Source organism: Antechinus flavipes, chromosome 3 (assembly GCF_016432865.1).
Source record: "Antechinus flavipes isolate AdamAnt ecotype Samford, QLD, Australia chromosome 3, AdamAnt_v2, whole genome shotgun sequence".
Taxonomy (NCBI): domain Eukaryota; kingdom Metazoa; phylum Chordata; class Mammalia; order Dasyuromorphia; family Dasyuridae; genus Antechinus; species Antechinus flavipes.
In genome coordinates, this window is record NC_067400.1 from 316,648,021 (window position 1) to 316,672,790 (window position 24,770).

Genomic DNA, 24,770 nt, shown 5'->3' on the forward strand with positions numbered 1-24,770 from the left:
GCTTATTAGATTCCGTTTGATCTGAAGATCTTTTTTGAATCCTGAATGTGGAATTCAGTATTATTTAGCCTTCTTAATTTTGTGTCATTTTCAAATTTGACAAGTATTCCTCCTACACCATCACTCAAATCCTTGATAAAATTTATATTAAGTGTATTAAATAAATTTCTTTTTCCAAATGTTCACTCACTGTTCTTTCATAGTGTGTTCTAAAACTTAGATAGGAAACAAAATCAGTCTCACATTTGCTACTCTGATAGGTGGAGGTGGTATCTCAGTGTTTTAATTTACATTTTTCTAGTGATTTCTGAAGTGATTTAGAGCATTTTTATATGATTATTGATAATTTTTATTTCTTCCTTTGAATACTTGCTAACCGTATCCTTGGGCCATTTATCAATTGGAGGCTGGCTCTTATTTTTGTTAATTTTAGAGTAGCTCAATATATGATGTTAAATATTAGCCTTCATCTAGTTTCTGCCAGATTGCTTTTCCAGTTTTGTCAAATAGTGAGTTCTTGCCCCAATAGCTAAATCTTTGGGTCTATAAAACATTAGGATTCTATGTTGTTTCTTTTTTATATTGTGAATTTAATCTGTTCCAATGACCAACCTCTCTGTTTTACTTCAGCATCAAGTTGTTTTTGCTGGTTACAGCTTTATAGTAGTTTGAGATTTTGTACTATTAGTCTCCACCTTCCTTCCTAATTTTAAAAATTAATCTCCTTGATATTCTTGACTTTTTTGTTTCAGATTAATTTTTTTTCACATAAATTTATTCATTGGTAGTTTGGTTAGTATGGCACTGAATCAGTAAATTAGGAAATATGGTAATTTTTATTATATTGGCTCCACTTTGTGAGCAGTTAATATTACTTTACTTATTTAGATTTGTTTCTTATTTGTGTGAATTATTTTGTAATTGTGTTTGTACAATTCCTGTTTACCTAGGCAGTAAACTCCTAAGTGTTTTATACTATCTATAATATTTTTTCTGCATACAGTGCTTTAATATTTTTTATTATAAATTTAAATACAAAATGAGAAAAGAAAAAAACTGCAACATTGCCACATACACAGCATACTATGAGAGGATTCACAAAATTCCATTTCAAGAAAATCTACGTAATAAATACTGCATATTGTTTTTAAAGCTTCCCAACTTTTCTTTGCTTTCTTGAGTTTTTTTGGGTCTCCGCTATGTCTTTTTTACTTATTTCTTTTTTCTTCCCTCCCCCCATCCTAAAGAAGGCTACAATTAAGCATGGATATATCTATAGATATCTATAAACATACATATATATACACTTATATGTAAGACTACTGTGTAGTGTTCTGATTAGCTTTCTGGAAGTCTTTGGACTAGGCTTCCTGTCAGCTGAGTAATCACCATGAGAATAGCCAGAGATAAAGTCCAAAAGTCTTTATTGTTTCTTTCACAGTCTGTCTCCTTGCCTAGGTCAGCCACCACAAGGCTTATGAAGATGGAATGTCTCTCTGAGTCCGAGAGCTTGAGCTCCAGCCTCCAGCTCTCTGTCTTCTCTGAGTCTGTGTCTGGCAGAGTTTGTCCCAGTTTATATGCTCTATTACAATTACATCATTACAGTATACTGAGTATAAACAATCATTATATTACTAGGGCAACCATACTGAACTAGAGAACTCACATGCTAAACTAGATAACCATTGTCTTATCAATTCCACTGAGTTAGCATCTTGTTGTAGAACTAAATCAATCATACTGAGCCTTAAGTATACTTCTCCAGAGTTAAAATACCCTTCACGATACTATACTTATTTCTACCTGTCATCTATTTCTCTGAAGATGGATAGCATTTTCCTTCATAGATCCAAGTCTTTCCATATTTTTCTAAATCAGCCAACTCATCATTTCCCATGCCAATTCAGTATTCCAATCCAGTCATGGCTTATCTTGAGAATTCTTTTCCTCAATAATCTGTAATCCTTTCATTTTTGACTACATAGGTTTACAAAAAGATTTTGGTTTAAAATAATCAAAATTATCCTTTTTGCCCTTGAATAAGGCTTTTTCTTATGACATAGTTTAATGTCTGATGTTGCTGAATCTATTTCCTTCTTTTTTTTTTTTTTTTTTTCTTGGAATTTTATTATTTTTTCTAACTCAGTAAAAAAAAATTTTTTTTTCACAATTTAATTGGGATGACAGTGAATAAATAAAATTAGGTTAAATTGTTATTTTAAAATTTTATATTGGCATTACCTACCCATGGACAATAAATATTGCTTCAGTTACTTAGATCTGAGTTTATTTATGTAAAAAGTGTTTTGTGTTTATGTTCATGTAGTTTCTCTGCCTGTTTTGGTAGACGTGTGCTCCTGTGTTTTTACTGTCTAGATTTTTTAAATGGTCTAAAACAATATTGAATAATGTTGGTGACAAATAGTGTAATTTGTTTTTCACTTTTGATTTAATCTATTTTAACCTTAACTTCCAGATCCTGATTACTATCTCTGCTTTTTTTGCATAATAAATTCTACTTCTGCCTTTTATTTTATCTTTTTTGTGTATCTCTCATTTTTATAATGTGTTCTGATAGCAACATATAGTTGAATTTAAACTTTTAATCTGCTCTCCATTTCTGTTTTATGAATCACTTCATCCCATTCACATTCTAAACTATAATTACTTTTTTTTTCCATTTTTTTCTCTTTTTTTTCTTTTTTTAATAATTATAACTTTTTATTGACAGAACCCATGCCTGGGTAATTTTTTACAACTTTATCCCTTGCACTCACTTCTGTTCTGATTTTTTCCCCTCCCTCTCTTTACCCCCTCCCCCAGATGGCCAGCATCTATCCTATACATGTTAAATATGTCACAGTATATCCTAGATAAAAATATATGTGTGCAGAACTGAACAGTTCTCTTGTTGCATAGGAAGAATTGGATTCAGAAGGCAACAGTTACTTTTATATTTTCTTGTTTCTTTTTTTCCTCATTATTCTTCTCACCATATTTGCCCTTTCTCTTCTCACTCCTCTGCTTTAATTCTACCCACTACCTTGCCCTCTTATTCATTAATCCACTCCCCCCTCTAAAAATACCTCCCTTTTCTCCTCTTCCTTCTACCCTATCCCTTTGCCCTCTTTTTTTTCTGAATTTAGAAACTTTTTCTATTGTTCTCTTTCTCTCTTTTCCCTTCCTCCCTCTCTGTCTCTTTTTCTGTGTGTGTGTGTGTGTGTGTGTGTGTGTGTGTGTGTGTGTGTTGGTATGTATTTTCCCTCTTTAACCCATTTCTGATGATAGTAAGATTCCAGCATTACTTACCCTCCCCCTATTAATTTCTTCTGTTAGTATTTCTTTTTTATACTTCATTTGTATAAGATAATTATTCCTTTTTAACTTTCTCTACATGGTTTTAGTTTTTTTAGAATCCCCCCATCATACTCAGCTCAACCCAAGCTTTTCTTTTAACTTATCCAAATAATGATGACAATGATATGAAGTAAACAATTTGACCTTATTGAGTCCCTTATAATTGGTCTTTAATGTTTACCTTATATTTCTCCTGGTTGTTCTATGTCAAAATTTCCCTTATATTCTGGTTTTTTTTTTTTTTTTTTTTTCACAAAAACCTGAAAGTCTCTCAGTTGAGTTACTATCCTTTTCCCCCCATTCAGGATTATACTTGACTTTGCTGAGGAAATTACCCTTGGTCATAACCCCAGCTTTTTTGTTCTATGGAGCTTTAAAAAAATCAACTTAATTACATAGACAGGTACTTTCTGGAAATGAAAAACAGAAATTACACCATGTGTCATCAACATTATTCAACCTGTAATTCTTCAGTGTAGTAGTAGCTAGTAGGTCTTCTGTAATTCTTAATGTAGCTCAACAATAGTTGATTTGGCTTTTTTCCTTGATGCTTCCAATATTTTGTTCTTAACCTGGGAGCTTTGAATCTTGGTTATAGTATTCCTGTAAACTTTCCTCCTGGGACCTTTTCATGTGATGAATGATAGATTTTTCTATTTTTGCTTTGCCTTCTTATTCTAGAACTTCAGGGCAATATTCCTTGATAATTTCTTGTAATACTGTATCCAGATTTTTTTGATCATATTTTTCAGATGGTTCAACCATCCTTATGTTTTCTCTTCGATCTGTTATTTTCTGATGGGATGTTTCACTTTCTTTTCTGTTTTTTCATTCATCTGATTTGTTGGTATCTTGAAACATCATTAGCTTCCCCTTGCCCAATTCTAGTTTTCAAGGAATTATTTTCTTTCTCAAGTTTTTGATTATGTCAATTTGACTGACATTTTCTTGATTTTCTTGGATTTCTCTTATTTTTTTTTTCTAAATCTTTTATTGAATTTTAAAAGTTTTTGAAGTTCTTCCAAGAATTTTTGTTTTGGGGACCATTTTGACATTTCTCATTGAAAAAGAAGTGACTTTTAGCTGCTTTATCTTCCTCTGAACATAAACCCCAGATCTTTTCTAACCTCATAGTAACTGTCTACGATTGGGTTTTTTCTCCTCCACTTACTTATTTTTATTTATTGTTTTATTTTGTTTTTAGTAGCTAATAGTGTAATTAATTTGCTTTTTAAAAAGCCTTTTTACTTCATTATATTATTCCTTGATGTCTCATGGAGTCATTAACTACCATTCAATTACTTTTAATTTTCAAGGAGTTAATTTCTTCAGTGAGGTTTTGTACCTCCTTTACTAATCTGTTAATTCTTTTTTCATAGCTTTTTTCATAGCTTTTTTTCATAGTCTCATTTGTTTTTTACATAACATTTTTAGCTTCTTCAACTCTTCTAGAAATTTTTGTTGGATTTGTTACCTATCTGTATTTTTCTTAAAGACTTTGCTTATGCGAGGAATATAGATAACATTTAGTGCTATCTTCCTACATAATGTAATTTGGGAGATACTTAATTGTTTGGCCTACAATTCCTCAGTTGCCTATATATACTCTATTAACAGGAAATTGTATATTAATTCTTCCTTGTGGTATAGCTAGGTGGCAAGTAGATAGAGCACTGGACCTGGAGTCAGGAAGACTCATTTTTATGAGTTCAAATCTGGTTTTACCTGTGTGACCCTGAGGAAATCACTTAACTCTATATGCCTCAGTTTCTCATCTGTAAAAATGATATATAAAAGGAAATGGTGAAAATTCCAAATGGGTCACAGAGAGTTGGACAACACTGAAACGACTCAACTACAACAAAGTCTTCCTCTGTATTAAGGTATTTTTAAGTCCCTGTTCAAATGAGACTGGGAAAAGGGATACCTTAAACTACTAGTATTGTAACACAAATTACTTTATCAAATTAATTCATGATTCTTCTCCCTGAGGAAATGGGGGAAGAAGGGGCAGAAGAGAGGTAGTTATAATTGAGAAAAGATTAGAAAATCAAAATTGTAAGGTGAGCCACTGTGCAACACTACATAGGGCACCTTAAATATTGCAAACATCCTGTGAGGTGGGATGCCAAATGGGAAAGAGGAGGCCACCAAAAAAGTGAAAATATACCTGAATCTTTGAAAATTCAAAGATGGTTTCAGCATTGTTTTGCCCATTTTTCTCCCTGTGTTTTAAATATATATATATATATATATATCTTATATAATCATACAGTGTCAGAACTAGGAGGGCCTTTAAAAGATCATCTTGTTCAATCCCTGCCTTCAACCTCCTCCTCCTCCTCCCAAGCTTCAAGCTCCATAGTCTACAAAAGAAAAAACCAGGACCCAAAGAAGACTTGATCCAGTTCATCAAGTGAAACTACTTTCACTAGACCCTGACTAGAACTTGTTTTTGCTGACTGCTCTCCTCTTTCTACTGCCATACTGAATTTGAAATAAAGTAGTGGGAAATTAGGATAATGTGACAATGAACTGATTATATTGGCAGGAAACTATCCCAAAGAATAACGTTTCTTCCACAGTTTCCAGTCTTATTTGCCTGAGACTCTAGATCATTAAGTGATTTGCCCCAGGCAAATCTGGTCATTCAGATGAAGAGACTATAGTTTGAATATCCCTACTCAATTGGGTATCCTAATTTTAAACAGTGTTCAGAATAAAAATAAATAATATTATGTTTATTGGCTTTCTTTGCTATCCCTGTCAGAGATGATAGAAAGAAGTAGGTGTGACTAAAGAAAGCTAGGTAGTTTTGTAAATGTTGGCCAAGACAATGCAGACAGATTTCATTACTGGATAACATTTTTGTGGCCATATGATTTTTGAATATTATTTTTAAGTCTCTGTTAATATTTCTATCTACTAGAAATAAGAGAGAAAAACAGCTGCTTAAACTGAAGAAGCAAAAGGAAGAAGAGGACCTCAGATTACAAATGCAACTTCAAAGACAAAGGGCCATGAGAATATCTCGGGAATATCGGCTAAATTTGCTGGAAATAGTTCATCCAGGTAAGAGCTGACATTACTATTTGTGTAAGAATAAGAGGTTACTGTGTAATTCCTGAAAAAGTATTTTTCCAATGCTTTTTTTTTAATCACAGATTTATTCAATCATCCTCATTTGTTGTTCCTTTCTCAGATCTTTAAAGACTCTTAAGTCTTTAACTATGATTCCTATAATTAAAATAAATTAGTTAATATAGTCAACTCTACTAGGAAAAACAAAGTTCATGTTTAAGCAGGCCACTATAGATAGTGAAAACCTTATTTTAAGACTCCCATTAGTGATAGGACAGAAAGGGAAGCCGAATGACCATGAAGCACATACCCTTCAGCTTTGACAGTTTCTTATATAACAAGGAAGGAGATATAAGAAAATTTGTTCATTAAGAAACTACAAAGGAGTTCCAGGTAAACAATTTTTTATGGAATCACTTTTTAATTTTCATGCTTTCACTTTCTACTACCTCCTTTTCTGTTCTGTACAAACTTAAAAAAAAAAAAAAAACAACTTCACTTAATTCTACCATCTTTGCTACCTATTATTCTATATTTGTCTTCTCTTTCATGGTTAAATTCCATGAGACAGCCATCTATTTATTTAGTGTTTCAATTTCCTTTCCTATGTCTTGTCATTTGGTTTCCATCCTTATCAACTGAACAATTTTATCTCCAGTTACCAGTGATCTCTCTAATTAGCAAATCTAATGACTTTTTAAACCTAATTCTTCTTGATCTTTATAACACTGGTAATGTTTTTGCCTTGATATTCTACTCATCTAGGTTATTGGGACAGTTATCTCATGGTTGTTTTCTTATTTGTTCAGCTAAGCTCAGTTTCCTTGGTGATTGATCATTCATCATGCCCATTAATTGTAGATGCTCCCCAAAACTGTTTTGGGACCTCTTCTTTTTTCCCTTTATACTATTTCATTTGTTGATTGCATTGTTTCCAGGGCTGTACAGATGATTCCTTGATTGATATAGCTAGCCCTAGGTTTTCTTCTAAGGTCTAGGTTTCATTGATTTTTAGACATTTCAAACAGGAAGTCCTAAAGTTATCTCAGATTCAGCATATCTAAAACAAAAATCATTAACTTTCCCTATCTCTCCAAAAAGTAGGAACTGTCTTTCTTTTTTGTCTGTATTTTTAGTGCTTCCCACAACTCCTAGGATATAGTAAGCACTTAATAAATGCTTGTTACCTTAATTCTTCTCAACTTCTTTATTACTGTGATAGGTGTAACCATCCTCCTACTCATCCAGCCTCAATGTCTCAATATTATCCTAAACTCCTCACTGTCATTAACCTGGTCATATCAAATCCTGTCATATGTCTTTGCCATATCTCTTGTAAATGTCATTGACACACAGCTACCACGCTTATTGCCTAACTTATTGAAATACTTTAAAAAACTTTCATGAATACCAGAACTAAATGGATGCCAAACATTTAAAAAGCAATTACTATCAATACTATATAAAGTAATTGGAAAAATATACAAAGATGTCCTACCAAATTCCTTTTGCAACATAAATCTCATGCTGATACCTAAATTAGGAAAAGTGAAAACAAAGGAAGAAACTATAGACCAATTTCCCTAATAAATATTGGGTGTAAAAATTTTAAATAAAATAATAGCAAAGAGATTTCAATAGTATATCACAAGAATCATACACTATAACCAGATAGAATATATACTTGGATTGCAGAGTTGGTTCAATATTAGAAAAGCTGTCAGTATAATTTGACCACATCAAAAAACAAAAATCTTATGATTATCTCAATAGATGCAGAAAAAGTTTTTGATAAAATATATCACCTATTCCTGTTTATGACACTAGAAAGCATAATAAATGGTGATTTTCTTAAAATAATAGTATTTATCTAAAACCAAAATCAGGAATTCTCTGTAATAAGGATAAAATAGAAACCTTCCTAGTAAGGTTAGGGATTGAGCAAGGATATCCAACTTCACTATTATACTGGAAATATTAGATATAGCAATACTATCAGAAAAAGAAATTGAAGGAATAAAAATAGAGAATGTGGAAATAAAGCTTTCTCTCTTTGCATATTATATGATAGTAGGATTAAGAGAATCTGAGGAAATCACCTAAAGACAAATCAAAACAACTAACAACATTAGCACAGTTGCAGGATATAAATTAAAATTACATAAATCATAAGCATTTCCATGTATTACTAGTAAAGTCTAACAGGAAAAGATAGAGAAATACTATTTAAAATGACTACACATAATGTAAAATACTTGAGAGTCTACCTGCCAAAATACCAATACATGAACTACATGAATACAAATGGAGATCTAAACAATTGGTGAGCAGCTAGGTGACGCAGTATATAAAGTTGCCAGACCTAGAGTCAGAAAAACTCTTCTTCCTGAGTTCAAATCTGGCTTCAGATACTTACTAGCTTTGTGACCCTGGGAAAGTCACTTAATAATGTATGCCTCAGTTTTTTCATCTCTGAAATGAGCTAGAGAAGGAAATGGCAAAGATACTGGATCTTGATACTGGATTGATCATGGGTAGGTTGAACCAATATAATAAAAATAATACTACCTAAGTCAATTTACTTATTATTCAGTGCTAGACCAATCAAACTACCAAATAAATATTTTTATAAAGCTAGAAAAAATAACAACAAAATTCATTTGGGAAGAACAAAAGGTCAAGAATATCAAGAGAATTAGTTTTGTTTTTTTAAGTAAAGAAAAGGAGCCAAGTAGCACCAGAATTCGAAGTATACTACAAAGCAGTAATTATCAAAACAGTCTAGGACTGAATAAGAAATAGGGTGGTTGGTCATTTGGAATAGATTAAGTATACAATGTAGAGAAGAAAATTAATTTTTTCTTTAATTTAATATTTGAGTCATTTAGTATTTGAGAAATCCAAAGAGCCAGAGTTTGGGGACAAGAACTTACTGTTTGACAAAACTGTTGGGAAAACTGGGAAGCAGTCTGGTAGAAATTAAGCAGAGACCAACATCTTACACCATATACAAGTTAAACTCAAAATGGGTATATGATTTAGACATAGAGAATGATATAAGCAAATCAGGGAAGTATGGGAAAAATTATGTATCATAACAATTTATCAATTCCTTATCAGGGAAGAATTTATCCAATCAAAAGAGAGGATCAGAGGGAGATTAAATGTATAATTTTGAATATTAATTTAAATTAAATTAAAAGGGTTTGCACAAATAAAATTATTACATCCAAAATAAGAAGAAAAACAAGAAACTGGGAGAAAATGTTACAAGTTTCTCTAGTAAAGACCTCATTTCTCAAATGTATAGGGAACTGAGCCAAATTTAAGGCTCATTCTCTAATTAATAAAAGGTTAAAGCATTTGAACAGGCAGTTTTCAGAAAAATAAATTAATGCTATCAATAGTCACATGAATAAGTGCTTCAAATCACTAATGATTAGAGAAATGCAAATTAAAAGAATTCTGAGACTACCTCACATTTGTCAAATTGATTAATGTGACAGAGAAAAGAAAAATAACAAGTTTGGGAGGAAATGTGGAAAACTTGGGACACTAATGCCTTCCTTAATTGCATTTTAAACTGTTAGCTATTAAAAAAAGGTTGGGATGGTGGAGACCAGAAGTCTTGCTCTAAGCTTATTTGTTTCCCATTCCATAAATCTTTACTTCTTCCTCCACATCTGCAATGAGTCTGAGGGCAAGAGACCTTTATTTAAATCTTGATTCTCTATTTACTACATATGTGGCCTTTGGCAAGTTAGTTAACTTGTCTGGGCCTCAGTTTTCTTATCTGTAAAAAGAAAGGGCCAACCTTGGTGATCTCTAAGTCCATGTTCAGCTCCAAATCCCAGGACCAGATGTTCTTTATGCCTGTTATCACCTTGGAATGTCTTCCTATTCAGCAATCTGTACTTCATTGTGTAGGAAATACTATAGAAATTACACCTTTTGGGAAAATACTGAGTGCAAAGCAATTGAAAGAGACAGAATTTGAGATGAGCACATCTCAAGTTTGCAAAAGGTTGAAGAATTTCAATTTTCCAGAGTGTAAGCATATAATCCTGACCTTTATGCTTGGAAAAATCATTAATAAGGAAAGAATTTAAGAATAGTTGACAAGGAAAGCAGTGATCACTATGAGCCAGCATGAGTTAAGAAGAACAGATAATGCTGCTCCTTATATCTTTTTTTTTTTAACAGAATTGTTAGAATAATAGGTTAGGAAGATGCCTGGGACATAATAAGTATGGATTTTAGTAAAACTTTTTACAGCTTTAGATAATCATGAGAAAGTTATTTGCGAGATAGTTTGATGGGGTGGCTTTGTTTTCTTACTATCGTCTCACTTATTTGGGGATTTCAGTTTCCTAAATGTAAGCTAAATGAGGAGATATCCTCAGAATGTCTCACTATTGGATTTTGTACCCAGCATGACAGATTATAACACAATATGAGAAAAATTGTTCAGAGCACGAATTAGTTATCCTGGGAAGGTGGTGAAGTCTCCTGTACTGTGGGTCATCAAGAGATGTCCCAGTGATCAGATGGCATGGATGTATCGTAGGAATTTATGCTAAGATATAGGTTGAACTAAATTACCTCATGATATCTAGATAAATAAGTAGTTGTATTCCCATTTTAGGGATATAGAATTGAAATGAAGAGAATTTCAGTAATATATCCATGCTCATAGAACTGGCATGCAAGCCAGAATTCAAAGGATCAGAGGATCTTAAGACTTAGAGCTGAAAGGAGACTCAGACACCATCTAGTATAATTAGTCACTTCATTCTGTATAGAATGAAATTGAAGTCAATGAAATGCAGTTAATTGCCTTCAGTCACACAGGTGGTACATATCAAAGATGGGATTTGAGTTCTGATTTTCTTAATTCCAGAGAAAATGTTCTCTTACTATATCATGCTGCCATACTAGGTCTTAGGATAACAAATAAGAAATCCTCCCCTTTTTTGTTAAACAATAGGATGGATAGCAGCCTGGTCTTCCTTTATCACTGTTTTCAACATTAGTCATAAGCAGACTAATATCTGTGGAACATACTTCTAAATCACAGCCATTTACCCTACTCTGCTGCTTCCTGAGTACTCAGGAGCTTATGGAGTAAAACACTGGGGATCTTTTCTAGTTAGTCATGAAATTCTTTTTCTCTTAAGTATTCATCACCTGATGAAAGTTATGCTTCTTTCCTTGTGGGAAAGTCAGTGTTCCATTTGCAAGATTGCCCACTTAATCTTTTACAGATTTATTTTTTTATTCCATCATATATTATTTTTGTCATTTTGATTGGAGTCACTTTTTCATTGCTATGACCATTTAACACTCAGTGAGTGAATGCCACTAAGATAAAAATCTGAATACCACCAAAGAAAGGCCATTGGTCTTCACATATGTTACCCAAGAGTGAACAGTTGCACAATGGGAAATTCCAAGAAGGAATTTTTCTCTAAAAACTCAAGGCCAATATGGAACACAAAGGGAAATTAGAAAACTATTCACAGTGCCTGTTTCTTGGTTAGTGAGCTATTAATAAATATTGATTGATTGATTTTAATGATCAGGCTTGGTCCTGAGGAAGAAAAGATGAAATACACGTCTCTCTTTTTTGTGGAAGAGCGTGAAGAGCAACTAGGCCCTGCTGTGGATAGAGTACCAGGCTTGGAGTCAGAAACATTCATCTTCCTGAGTTCAAATCCTGTCTCAGATACTTATTAGCTGCATGACTCTGGGCAGGTCACTTCACCCTGTTTGATTCAATTTCCTCATCTCTAAAATGAGCTGAAGAAGGAATTTAAAAATCACTGCAGTATCTTTGTGAAGAAAACCCCAAATGGAATCTCAAAGAGAACAATTGAAAACAACAAAACACAACAAAGATGACTTTGGGTGTATAATGAGTTAGACTCTGGTCAGTTGTCCTGTCAGTTGCTTTGGCATAGGTTCAGTGTCAAGTGAGGTTGGGGGAGTAGATGAAAGAGAAATAATAATTGTATAAAACAAGAGATAAGACTTAGAGGAGGAATGAGGAGATGATTCAGATTTGTGTTTTCATAAGTTTAGGGAAATTCTCAATGAGAAAACTTCCTTTACCAATTCAGATCTACAACTTTATAGCAGTAGAGATTCTCTTGGAAGACTAAGTGATTTTGCTTAGTATTGTGTGGCCATATCAGAAACAGAACTTGAACCCACATCTTCCTTCTCTAAGGCTGGCCTTTTTCCAGTATGCCATGATGCTATCCTGATATTTTTAAAAGAAAAGTGAAAAAAAGTGTGAAGGATGAAAGAGCTAAAGAAATTACCATACTTTTGAAATCGAAATTTGGAAGCAGTAAAATTGAGTGTGCTTTAATTTATTCTTTTTTGTTTTGTAGGTCAAGTGGGAAAACATATCCAAGAAATGGAGGAAAAATCAGCACTGATTATCCAGAAACACTGGAGGGGATATAGACAGAGGAAAAACTTTAGTCAACAAAAGCAGTCTCTAAAGGAGTATAAGGCAGCAGTCATCCTTCAGAGAGCAGTGAGTTATTAAATTAGGTCTCCTTATGTTTAAATAATTTTCATTTCATGCATGGATGATTCTTATGGCATTATTTCTGTACTACAGTGATTGTGCATTTCTTAAATTAAATTTTTTGTTTTTGTTTTAAGTTTAATGTGAACATTTCAGTATACAAAGAACAGAAAAGAGGAATTATATATGAAACTGTAAATTTCTACAATATATAATAAAGTTAATATAGTTGTAGCAAAACTGCTGTACTTGTATCTCCCATTTGGAATTTCCTGTCTTTACTATGCATTTTTAAAAATGCTCTTCTTTTGAGAAGGGATCACTATCACTGTCAACAAACTACCCCATAGCTACAGCTCTCTCTTAGAAAAAATATACATACATAGTTAAGCAAAAGAAATCTATATACTGGATATTACATTCTTTATCCTTAGTATTTACCTCTCTTCAAGAGATGCTAAGCATGTTTCATTATCAGTTTTATGAAGTCATAATGAGTCACTATATTATCAGCACTCTTAAGTTACTTAAAGTCATTTTTTCGCATTATTGTGTGATCAGTAATTGTGTATATAAATTCGTATTGTATATAAATTGTTCTCCTGTTTCAACTCAGTGAACTCAATTCATTGTATCAATTCAGCTTTCTTAGGTGTTTCTGAATCCACGTCTTTCGAAACTTCTTATAGCACAATAATATTTAATTACATTGACATATTACAAATTCATTCTCCAATTGATGTTCATTACCCCTTCTTTAATTTCCAATTCTTTACAAATATGAAAAATGCTACAACAAAAATCATTGTAAATTTGAGTTCTTTTCCTTTGTCTTTGATATCTTTGGAGTATAAAACTAGTAATTGTACTGCTGAGTCAAAGAGTATACATATTTCAGTACTTTTTGGATATAGTTCTAATTGCTTTCTTTTAAAAAATATGTTTTATATTTTTCAATTAGCAAAATTCCATTTTCAATACTTCTTAATCCAGTCTCCCTCTCCCATCCTCCACTTCTAGTTGAGTATAAAAGGAAAACAAAATCCTGTCACAAATACATATATTCAAGGAAAATAAGTTTCTGTTCTGATCATATCCAAAACAATACACATGTAGTTCTTCGTTCTGAGTCATTTTATCTCTCTACTATGAATTTGGTAGCATGTTTCAACATTTGTCTTCTGTGATCATGGTTGGTATTACAATGATCAGTTTTTATTCTTTCAAAGTTGTATTACCTTATTTTTGTCATTTTACAAATTGTTCTGATTCTGTTCACTTCAAAAGTGAATTGCATCATTTCATAGCAGTCTTGTCAGGTTTCTCTCAGAAGAAAAATATCATTTCTTATAGCACAATAGTATTGCATACACACATTTATATATCTTGACCTGCTCGGCCATTCCTTGATTCTCATTTTTTGCCCCTCTTCCCCCCCAAAAAAAAGCTATAAATGTTTTTGGACTGTAGGACTAATTCCTTCCTTAATCTTTGTTGTTCAGTCCTTCAGTCCTGACTCTGGGATCCTATTAAGGAGTTTTCTTGGCAAAGTTACTAGAATGATTTCCATTTCTTTACCAATGGATCAAGCAAGTAAAATTTAAGTGATTTGTCCAGGGTCACATAGCTAGAAAGTGTCAAATTTGAACTCAGATCTTCTTGTCTATAGGCTCAGCATGCAAAAACTGCCTCCCGTAATATCTACCCTCTCTCTAATTCTCTCTTCTCTTTTCTTCACTTTCCCTCCTATTTCTCTCTCTTGAGGGAAATTTCTATACCCAACTGTATGATAACTATGAAATTATTCTTTAAAAAGAATAGTTCTTAAATTCTTCTCTTCTTTATCTGTTTTCCAGATCAGTTCTATTTACTATATCTTAAATTGTCTTCTATTTTTTCAGTCTTTTGATTTTATTTTAATGTTTGTTGTGGCCTCATAGTATTCCATTTGGTCCACTGTAATTGCAGAGAGTTTGATGCTTGGATAATGTTTTATACCTTTTGTGCCAACTGTTAATTCATCTTACAAGTCTTTCTTTTCTAGATCTTTTTTTTTCCCTCTTCTTTTCTTCAGCTCTATCATTTCATTTATTAAAGCACTTTAAATTCTTTTTCTAAATCTTGCTCATCTTTTCCAGAATTCTATTTGGCTTTGTGCCCAAGATGTGTTTTTCTTTGAGACTTTGCTTATAGATGATTTAGAGTCATTATCATCTTCTGGGTTTGTTTTTGAATTCCTTAATGCTACAATAGCTTTTTATGATGGGATTCTTTTTTTAATTTGCTCATTCTTTCAGCTTTCTTCCTGACTTTGGACTTGATGTTAGGATCATGAATACTTCTGGAGGGAAAGTCTAGGTGGTTCTATTGCTACTTTCTTGGGATGTTGAGCATTGTGTTTTTCTATGATCTCAGAAATAATCCAGACTTAAACTATGCAAGCTTTCAGTGCTCCAAAAGTATTATAATCCAGAGCAAAGTCTGATCACTGCCTTCTCTCATACAAACTCTGCAGTTCCTCATCTAGATTTGAGTCTTGAGAAACAGTAGATGGATGTTAGATTCAGTCCCCATCATGTACTTGGAAAGTTCTGCTGGTTCAGAGTGATGGACCTGCAGGTTCCCCTTGTTCTGGTTATTTTTTTCAGGGTTTAGACTAGCCTTAGAACCTAGACCCCTCTCACTCCTGGGGTCTAAGCTATACCACTACTGCTACTTTTTGAACTTGACTTTTCTCAGTACTAGGCCACAGTCTTTGATTGCTTCTTATCAGGGAACACTACCCTCTATTTCCCTTACCCATCCCTAAAACTTGGTAGTAGGCAATAGTGTCCCATAATGTTTCCCTGATTTAGGTCTGGAAGCTTTTCTTTCCCTGATACACATTGGTGCTAGAGTGCTTTGTAGCCATGCTCCTGGCCAGACCCTGTCCACAGTTTGCACAAACTTCTCTGTCTTCCTATGCTGAACTGAGCTAGAAAAAAAATGGATCAATGTTATTTTTTTCTTGGCTTTTCCCATCAGCATTCAATCTGGTGCATTTTCTGGTTCTCTTTGGAAGTGCTTCCTGTTACTCTGCCATCTTGGCTCCCTCTGACCCCCAAATTTCTTTCCAGAAAGCTTAGATCAATTTATCTCTACTAAAAGTTCATTAGTTTGCCAGTCTTTCCTTATCTCCTCCAATAACTACCATTTTCTTTTTTTTTTTTTCATATTTCACAATCTGGTGGGTATAAGGTAGAATTCAGTTATTTTTCAAGTCAATTAGTGATTTGTAGCATTTTAAAAATATAGTTAATGATAGCTTTCAGCTTTTGAGAATTGCCAGTACTATTTTTTTACTTTGACCATTTATTGGAGAATGTCTCATATATTGAATCAATTACTTTTATATCTTGGATATTAAACTTTTTTTTTTTTTTTTTGGCTAGGCAATTGGGGTAAAGTGACTTACCTGAGGTCGCACAGCTAGGAAGTGTCAAGTGCCTGAGGTCAAATTTGAATTCAAATCCTCCTGACTTCAGAGTCAGCACTCTATCCATTGTGCCACCTAGCTGCCCCTAAGCTTAGTACTTTTAATTTCCTATTCCAACAATGTTTTCTCCACTCTACTTTCTTGTCTGTAAGAAAGAAATACAGAACTTTTGTGAATCAAGAACGATAATTTATTGTGGTAATTTCAGTCTTTGCTTGCCATCTGGGGGAGAGGGTGGAGGGAGGGAGGGGAAAAATCGCAACAGAAGTGAGTGCAAGAGATAATGCTGTAAAAAATTACCCTGGCATGGGTTCTATCAATAAAAACTTATTAAAAAAAATTTATCAGTCTTGTTGAAAGCCTCATAAATAACTGTCACAAGTAAAAGAGAAAACTACAGACTTTTCTTTTGTTCACCTTTAGGCTCTTAAATTCTTAAGAAAATGCCATCAGAAAAAAAAAAAGTCTTATTCTTGGCAAGGATTCCCCAAATTTACTGATGCACGTAGAATGGAACTGAAGCAAAAGATTGACAATTATATCAAACAGCACTCAGTAAGTAGGTTCCTGTCATGGGAAGATTTATTTATATTATTATTTTATGTTGTAGATAGCAACAATGAAAAGATTATACATACCATGTTACACAGCTATAAGAATAGAAACAAGGCATAAATACATGGCATAATTTTAAAATATTTATTTATGTGTTCTTTGTGAATTTAGATTGTGTTTTGTTCCTTTATGATCACCTTCTGTATGGATGATGTCATCTTTCTTTGAGGATGTCCTTTTAATATTCTTCACCAGTGGAAGGAAGCATTAATTCTAGTAATTTAAAATCATTATTAATGATCATCTCCTATTCCAATTCCAACATGTTCCCATTCTCCATGACATTAAAAATTGCTCCATAAAGCAGAACAGTGGTTGCAAACCAACTACAGGATACAGCAGCTAGGTGAAAAGAGTCTGTTGCAGAAAATATCCTTGCTTCACTAACCAAAGATCCTTTCCTGTGAATGCCTGTCCATAGGCAGTCACTGAATCCTCTTCTCGGTTTAGCTTCTTTGGGAGAATTTGACCAGAAAATGTTTCTGATTTCCCTTCCAGATAGATAAAAGCAATCAAGGAATGCAGGTGAGTTGAGTGTTAAGTATATGTAGAAAGTCAACCAATATATATTATGGGCCACATTGTAGAAATGTCCATTTGAATAGAGGCTTATCTATAAACTCCACTTGTCAGTTTCATATCTTCTGTGTAAGAAGGCAATTAAATATGTGTAGTATATTTTAGAAACATTTCCATTTGAAAATTTAAAAAAAAAAATTGACCCTTTAAGGATTATTACCCCTCAGATTGCTGGAAAACCAAGCTATCCAAAAATAATTTAAGATCAAGGATTCTAAATAACCATGGTTTTACCGTCCTGTTACAAACAATCTATCCCGAAGTTGTCCTGATAATTATATGGTAAATAATAACTAAAATATTGTTTTTCTGAAAGGCACATACAGATGTTAAAATAAAAGCTGTGTTATCTAGCACTTTACCAATGATAATAAGCATTGACTCTATTATTTCTAATCTAGATCTTCTCTAACTTTATCTTCTTGCCTTCCTGCTTTGCCATCTGTAGAGACTCCCCTTACTTTACTCTAAACTTTTGTCCTATTTAAGATTTTAGGAGATAGTAGGTAAGCTTCTTAGAAAATCAAGATAGAATAGAACATTGAATTTGCAGATATTGGAGAAAAACAGTTATTCTATGGCATTCATAGTTAGATGAGAGAGAAATTAATACATATGACTTCATGATATTTATTTTTTATCTTTCTCCAGGGCTCTGAAATGTCAGATGTGGCTAGCAGGGAACTTCACACCCAGGCTCAAGAGCAGCTGGGGCACTATTTTCTAGGGAGGGCCCTAGAAGAGCGAGCACAGCAGCGAAAGGAGGCTTTGCAAGCTCAGATCAGAACCAACATTGAGCAGCTGATGAGTAAGTGATGAATTCCATGTGTGCTTTTTCTAATAAACAAATTCCATAGAACATGTTAGATCAAAAAATCACAGAGAAGGGCCATTTACTAATTACCTATCTAATCCAGCCACTTGTCTCCAATAATAGTTTTACTTAAACAATATTTTCAGGAAAGAAAATTCTACATTCTTAATTCCTCTCTATTCCCTGCCACCTTTTATTTAATCATATCACAGTTCTTTCTATCTTATAGCAGCTGATGTCTATTGGGTTTTGTTTTCCTTTTTTAGTAAATACTATTTCCAAAAGAAATCAACTTTTTAAAAAATTTACACAGTTCTGTAATCCTTCTTAATAAGGCCTAGGTCTTTTTTTTTTTTTTTTGCAGTAATAGCATGAAACCATAATATATCTCGTCCAAACAAGCAAATATAATTCATAGATGAGAGTAATGGTCACTTGGTACATTGTTGTAATCTACTTAGAATTCAGACCATTGTCCTCCTAAGTTCTTAGTTGATGGAGATGGAAATGTTGGAGATTCATGGGTTTGGATCAGAAAGAAATCTTAGAGTCCATCTAAACCAACTGTCTTCCCCCCACATTTTTCAGATAAAGAAATTGAGGTTTGGGAGTGGGGTCAGTGACTTGTCCAGGTTCAAACATATAGAAAGTGTCAGCATCTAAGGCAGGATTTGAACTCAGGTCCTTGTGATTCCAATTCCAAAGCCCTATCTACTATATCATGTACCACTCTTCATTTATTACAGGTATGCCAAATCTGAGGGAGATTACAGAACAAGAGGCTGAACTCTTCATAAGCAGATCTCGACCTGTGGCCGCTAGAGCCAAGCAAGCCCATCTTGCCACACTAATAGAGAAACAAGCACCTTGGTGGAAGAAGCTTAGGGATGAGGTTGAAGATGAAGAAATTATTCCAAAGGAATCTCTAAATATAGATTTTGGAACCTTATTTATTGGTGGAACATAGGAATTTAGCCTGGCTCTCAGTCTTAAACCATGTCACGTTATAATGACATTACTCTAGTTAGGACTATCAGTCATCACGACTGGACATACCAGAAGATTTAGTAATCTGAGTTTTCGTGACCTCCCTTCCTGGTTCCCCTTCAAATAAGAGTTGTTCTGTATTTTAGGAGATAGTTAATTTTTACTTCTATATTTCTTTCTCTTCTCTCTTTTCATTTCATTTCTCCATTGTGAATACCAAAGTAATTTGAAACTTTTGCTGTAGAATTAAACACAGATTGGTACTATATTTATGTGCAGGGCAGGGCAAATTTTTTTATGATTATACTTTTTTAGTAATTGTTCTGAACAGTTTGACAGATCAGTCATTTTTCAGTTCTGTTATTTAGAATTCCTAGTTTTTCATTAAAGATAAACATTTAAGAAATAAAATAATTTTCTAAATTTTTGAAGAATAGCCACACATTTTTTACATTTCTCATTTTCTTGAAATCATTGCTTTTTTATACTTAACAGAGTTCAGAGCACATAGAAGATTCTCAGCTTAGGCTTTTGACTGATGGTATAGCTAGTTAATAGTTTGCTATTTTCTCAGTCACACACACAGTCTATATGTATTTGAAAACCTGCTCAGGAAGATAGTTTGCAGTTCTCTCAGTCTATTAAGGGACTTGAATTCTTGTGTGTATGTGTATGTGTATGAGTGTAACAGGAAACTGAGGACTTCTCAGAATAATTGCTCCCACTCTTTTCAATTGTGATGGATTATGAGGTTTTCTCATAAAATTGTCAACAAAGGTAGATTGAACCTATAATCTAAATTTAGTTTATGAAGGTCTGATGGGTTTGGGAAAATGAAATAGAATGCTTATACTAGCTCAAATAAACAGTTGTAAACCTTGACCACCCATAAACCCATAAAGTTAGGAAAACACACATACAAACAGTTGTAAACCTTGTTTATATAAAATTTAGGTCAACCATATGGGCCTGACTAGAATTTAGCAAACCCTTGCTATTTCCAAGCACTAAGCAAGGTATTAACCAGATGAGGAGAAGGGGGGTGGAGGGGAAGGAGGTGTCATGGATTCTTGTGGTTTGTGATTATATAATAGCCTTAGATTTCTGTGGGGATTGACCTTCCTTCACTGGGGAGGGAACCCCAATGAGTGGACTGTCCCTTTTCTCATGAGATCCTAATAAAACTTCTATTCTTCACTTTGAGATATCTCTGAGTATTTTTGAATTGGATTTGCCATACCACACATGTTTGTGTGTGTGTTTTGAAACCACCTCAACACTTTTTTTCAACCTGAAAAAACCTTAGGACATCATTTTTTAGCTATATTAGCAAAACACTCATTTCATTTGTGAACACCTAAAAGGAGAGAGTCTGATATTTTAAAGACTATTATACATCACATCAATTAATTTTGCTTAGCTTGAGATTCACCATTTTACATAAACCATGCAATGTCCTGTTAAAAGCAAATCGAAAAAAAAAAAGTCATAGCTATTGTTACGCAATCACTAGTGGGCTCAGAAGGTAGGCTGCATGCTTGCCCTTTCTCTCTTCACTAAAAAAGGTCCCTTTCAGCTTCTGAATCTGGACTACATTCAAACTTGGAGGAATTTCAAAAAAAGAGAAGTGTCAGATGCTTTTGTCTTTGCCTGTTTATGTTCCTCACCCTGGATCCCCAAGGACATTACTTAAAGTTTAAATTTGATTCTTGTTTTAAATTCTCCCTAAAAAAGAGGAAAAAATAAATTCATTGTATAATCCATCACAATTTCCTCAAACAAAAGGAAGACTTGCCAACTTCAGGATGAAGGCTTTAAGAAGCAAACAATTCATAATGACTATTTTACTCAATTTGAGGGATTATTATATCAGTATTTCACATTTGAGCTAGTTCCGTGCTTGTCTAAATATAAGACGCTTGCTTTCCTGGATTCAAAGCCACTGTGCAGTCGGGAAGAACACCAATTAGAGGCTTGATCTTTCTAAGGAAAAGCTCCGATTGTCCTAAATCACTAGGCAGAAAGGAGAGAAAAAATGGAGGTCGGTTACGTGAACCTGATGCTAAGTGAAGTACGTAGAACCTACAGAACATTGTGCATGGCAACAAGATTATACGATGAGCAATTCTAGCGAACATGGCTGTGAGAAATGGATGGGCATTTGTTTTCCACAGTTATGAAAATTAAATTGATGAATTGAAACTTAAATTAGAAAACTGAAGCTCATAAGGACATCAAGGAATAATCTAGGGCGTCTATTTTCTCCCAAAAGAATGTAAGTTTCTTGGGAGCAGGGACTGGCAATGTAATGAGAGGTAGAGATTCATGTCCTGTAACTTCTGTAACATCCAATTAATGAGGAATCAAGGGTGGGAGCCCATAAGTCAAAAAGATAGGGAAAGTCCCAAAGATGAGATATAGAAGTTGAAAATTTGTATCTGATTGGTGTGAGAAGTCCTCAAATGGACACAAAAAGAAAAGGGATTAAGTGGGATAGACATGAAATTGACTTCTGCCATAGTTTGGGGTTACAGTTCCAGGAAAAAAACCCTTGCTTATACCTTTGCTTAATCTCACACAGCACAAAGTGCTTTGTAATCTATAGTCTCCTTGTTCTTGTATCCTGAGAGTGGAGTACAGATTGTGAGCCTTGATACTAAGGGACAGCTGAGGCTCAAGATGTGATAGTTATTTAATGGGATAAAAAATCCTGTTGCCTGTCCTTTGCCTCACTTCACTAGATCCTGATGAAGGCAATGCTCCTTTCCTATAGGAACTGAATAAACTGCTTTCTCCTCTGACTCAGAAACCTCAATTTGAATTATTTTGAATTAGTGGTCACTGTCCCACACTTGCCTCTTCAACAGTGAAGTGATTCAGGCCAGTTTCAATGGTCTTGTGATGAAGAGAGCCATCTGCACCAGACAGAGGACTGTGGGAACTGAGTGTGGATCACAGCATAGCATTCTCGCCTTTTTTTGTTGTTTGCTTGCATTTTTTCTTTTTTTTTATCTGATTTTGCTTGTGTAGCATGATAATTGTGGAAATAAATATAGAAGAATTGCATGTTTAACATATATTGGATTGTTTGCTGTCACAGGGAGGGGGAGGGAGAAAAAATTTGGAACACAAGGTTTTGTAAGGGTGGATATTGAAGACTATGTATATGTTTTGAAATTGAAAAGCTTTAAAAAAAAAGATGGAGTCATTCCCCTTTTATCATCCACAATGTCAGCACCTGGCAGGTATGTGACAACAGTAGATAGAAATCTAAATCAGGGCCTGGAGTCAATAAGATCTGAGTTCAAAACCAGCCTTTGACACCCAGCTGTGTGACAGTGGGACTAGGTGCTCAAGCTTGTTTGCCTCCATTTTCTCAACTCTAAGATGAGCTAGAGAAGGCATAGCAAAGCACTCCAGTCTCTGTCAAGAAAACTTCAAATAGGGTCATAGCAATCGTGACCGAAACACCACCACCAAAAATACCTCTACCTACCCAGTGACTTGTTAGGAAATCGCTTTATCAACTTAAAAGTGCCAAATTTCCATCAGCATCAAGACACAACTGTTCTCTGAAATTATGGGGGGAACTCTGGTACACACAAGTCCCGCTGTGTAAGAGGCAGGCTTATACATAGTAAGCCCCTCTACACTGATAACAAATTACACAACATGTGGAGGTATTGAGGTTGGGCTAGCAATATCTATCTCAAAATAAGCATGACAAATTCACAATGCCATTCTCTTTGCCAAAAGGCAGATTTATTTAGGAAAAGAGTTTACAAAATAAGAGGTAAAATAGACATCAGAAATGGCAAATATGAAATAAAGTTGAGAGAGCATATAGTTAACAAGGAAAAGACAAGTTCCTTAGGGGAACTCACAATTAACCAGGAGAAAAGAAATACACCAAAAGGTGGGAGTAAGCCACTGACTGGCAGGTTATCCACAGAGGGATTTAGCAGACTAACCAGAGTTAGCTAGAGTAAGGAGAGAAAGATGCCATTGGAGAGAAGGCACAGGGAGAAAGAATAACCTCACAGTGGACTTAGTCCCGGAATAAACTTAGCAAAGATCATCATAAGCAGATCTTTGATAAAAGGAAGGTCATTTGGCCATTTCTCTCAGATCAAAGACCAAACATTTTTTCATAGAAGAAATACAGCTGTGGGGGTTTCTCAGGGCAACCAGAGAAATAAAGGCAGGAACTCAGAGGGAGGGTCAAGGAGCCAGATAGAGTGCACCTAGCAGACCAGGCCCCAGACCTGTCTACTACATGCTAATCAATGTCTCAAAGGCTGTTGAAAGATGAATAGAGGTTTGTGATAGACAAGAGTTCTATCTCACAATCACTGTATACAAACTGCATAGTCTGGGAATTGGTTATATCTGATAGAAGCTAGATGAGCTTCTTCCTGACAGGCAAAGATAGTTCACATTAGAGGGAAACCATAATATTTTGTTTAGGTCTACCTCAAAGGAAGTTCATTGAGAGACAAAAATCATAAGAGATATATTTGGTATCATTAACTAAGGATTTATACCCTGAAGTAAAAATCTCGCTATAAACACTACTTGTTCTTTTGAACAAGTAGTTCCTTAGTCTTCAGGAGTTACTAATCTAATGGAAGTCGTGGTTTCTATTTTTATTAAAGTCACAATTACATGTTTGAGAGGAAGGAGAGAGAAATCAAGCAATAGAAGGAAAATATACATCTTAGTTATGTGTATATGTGAAAAGAACTAATGTTCAAAGTTAACCCAAAAAATATCACCAAACACCACCATCCTTCTTTTCATTTAGATCTTGCCTTTTCTCCATTTCCTAAATTTAATTGCCAAACAGTCCTGTTTACCCTACCACATTCTTTCACATTTTATCCACTATATTCTGTTTCTATTTAAGTCAGGCTCTTGTTTCTTGTCACCTAATTTTTGTAGCAGTGTAACTGATCTTTCTGCCTTCAGACTTTAGCCTCTACATCCCCCCCCCTTTTTTTTTTTTTAGCAATTGTAATTTTGGTAATCTTTCTAATGTATTACTCTGGCCGTGTTATTTTTCTGCTAAAAACAGCAACCAAAAAAAATTCTATGACTCCCCAATGTCTACTGAATCAAGCATAGGTTCCCAATCCATGTAGCATTCTTTTATAAATACACAGATATGATGGACTTAGGGGCCAATCCCAATTGAGTGGAATTTGAGGTAGGTAAACAAATATACATATAAAAATCAAAAAGGGAGAGGATCTTCACAAACTTGCAAATAGAGAATTTTGTACTTTATATGAGCATTCAGATTTTTTTGTTCGAATAACTTTTCT

The 24,770-nt window shown here is 34.0% G+C and overlaps 1 protein-coding gene across 5 annotated transcripts in view; it reads left to right on the forward strand.

Annotated features, from left to right (window-relative positions):
- The window catches only part of IQCB1 (IQ motif containing B1), a 48,355-nt gene extending 27,706 nt beyond the window's left edge, over positions 1–20,649 (forward strand). For 4 of the 5 annotated variants that reach the window (XM_051985372.1, XM_051985371.1, XM_051985369.1 and 1 more), the window contains 6 exons: positions 6,287–6,429; positions 12,834–12,982; positions 16,875–17,006; positions 17,565–17,591; positions 18,297–18,453; positions 19,206–20,649. In XM_051985372.1, the coding sequence (XP_051841332.1) occupies positions 6,287–6,429; positions 12,834–12,982; positions 16,875–17,006; positions 17,565–17,591; positions 18,297–18,453; positions 19,206–19,426 (829 nt within the window). In that variant the 3' untranslated portion in view covers positions 19,427–20,649. The remainder of the gene's footprint in view (positions 1–6,286; positions 6,430–12,833; positions 12,983–16,874; positions 17,007–17,564; positions 17,592–18,296; positions 18,454–19,205) is intronic. The other variant, XM_051985373.1, reaches the window with a different exon arrangement.
- The last annotated feature ends 4,121 nt before the right edge of the window (positions 20,650–24,770 follow it).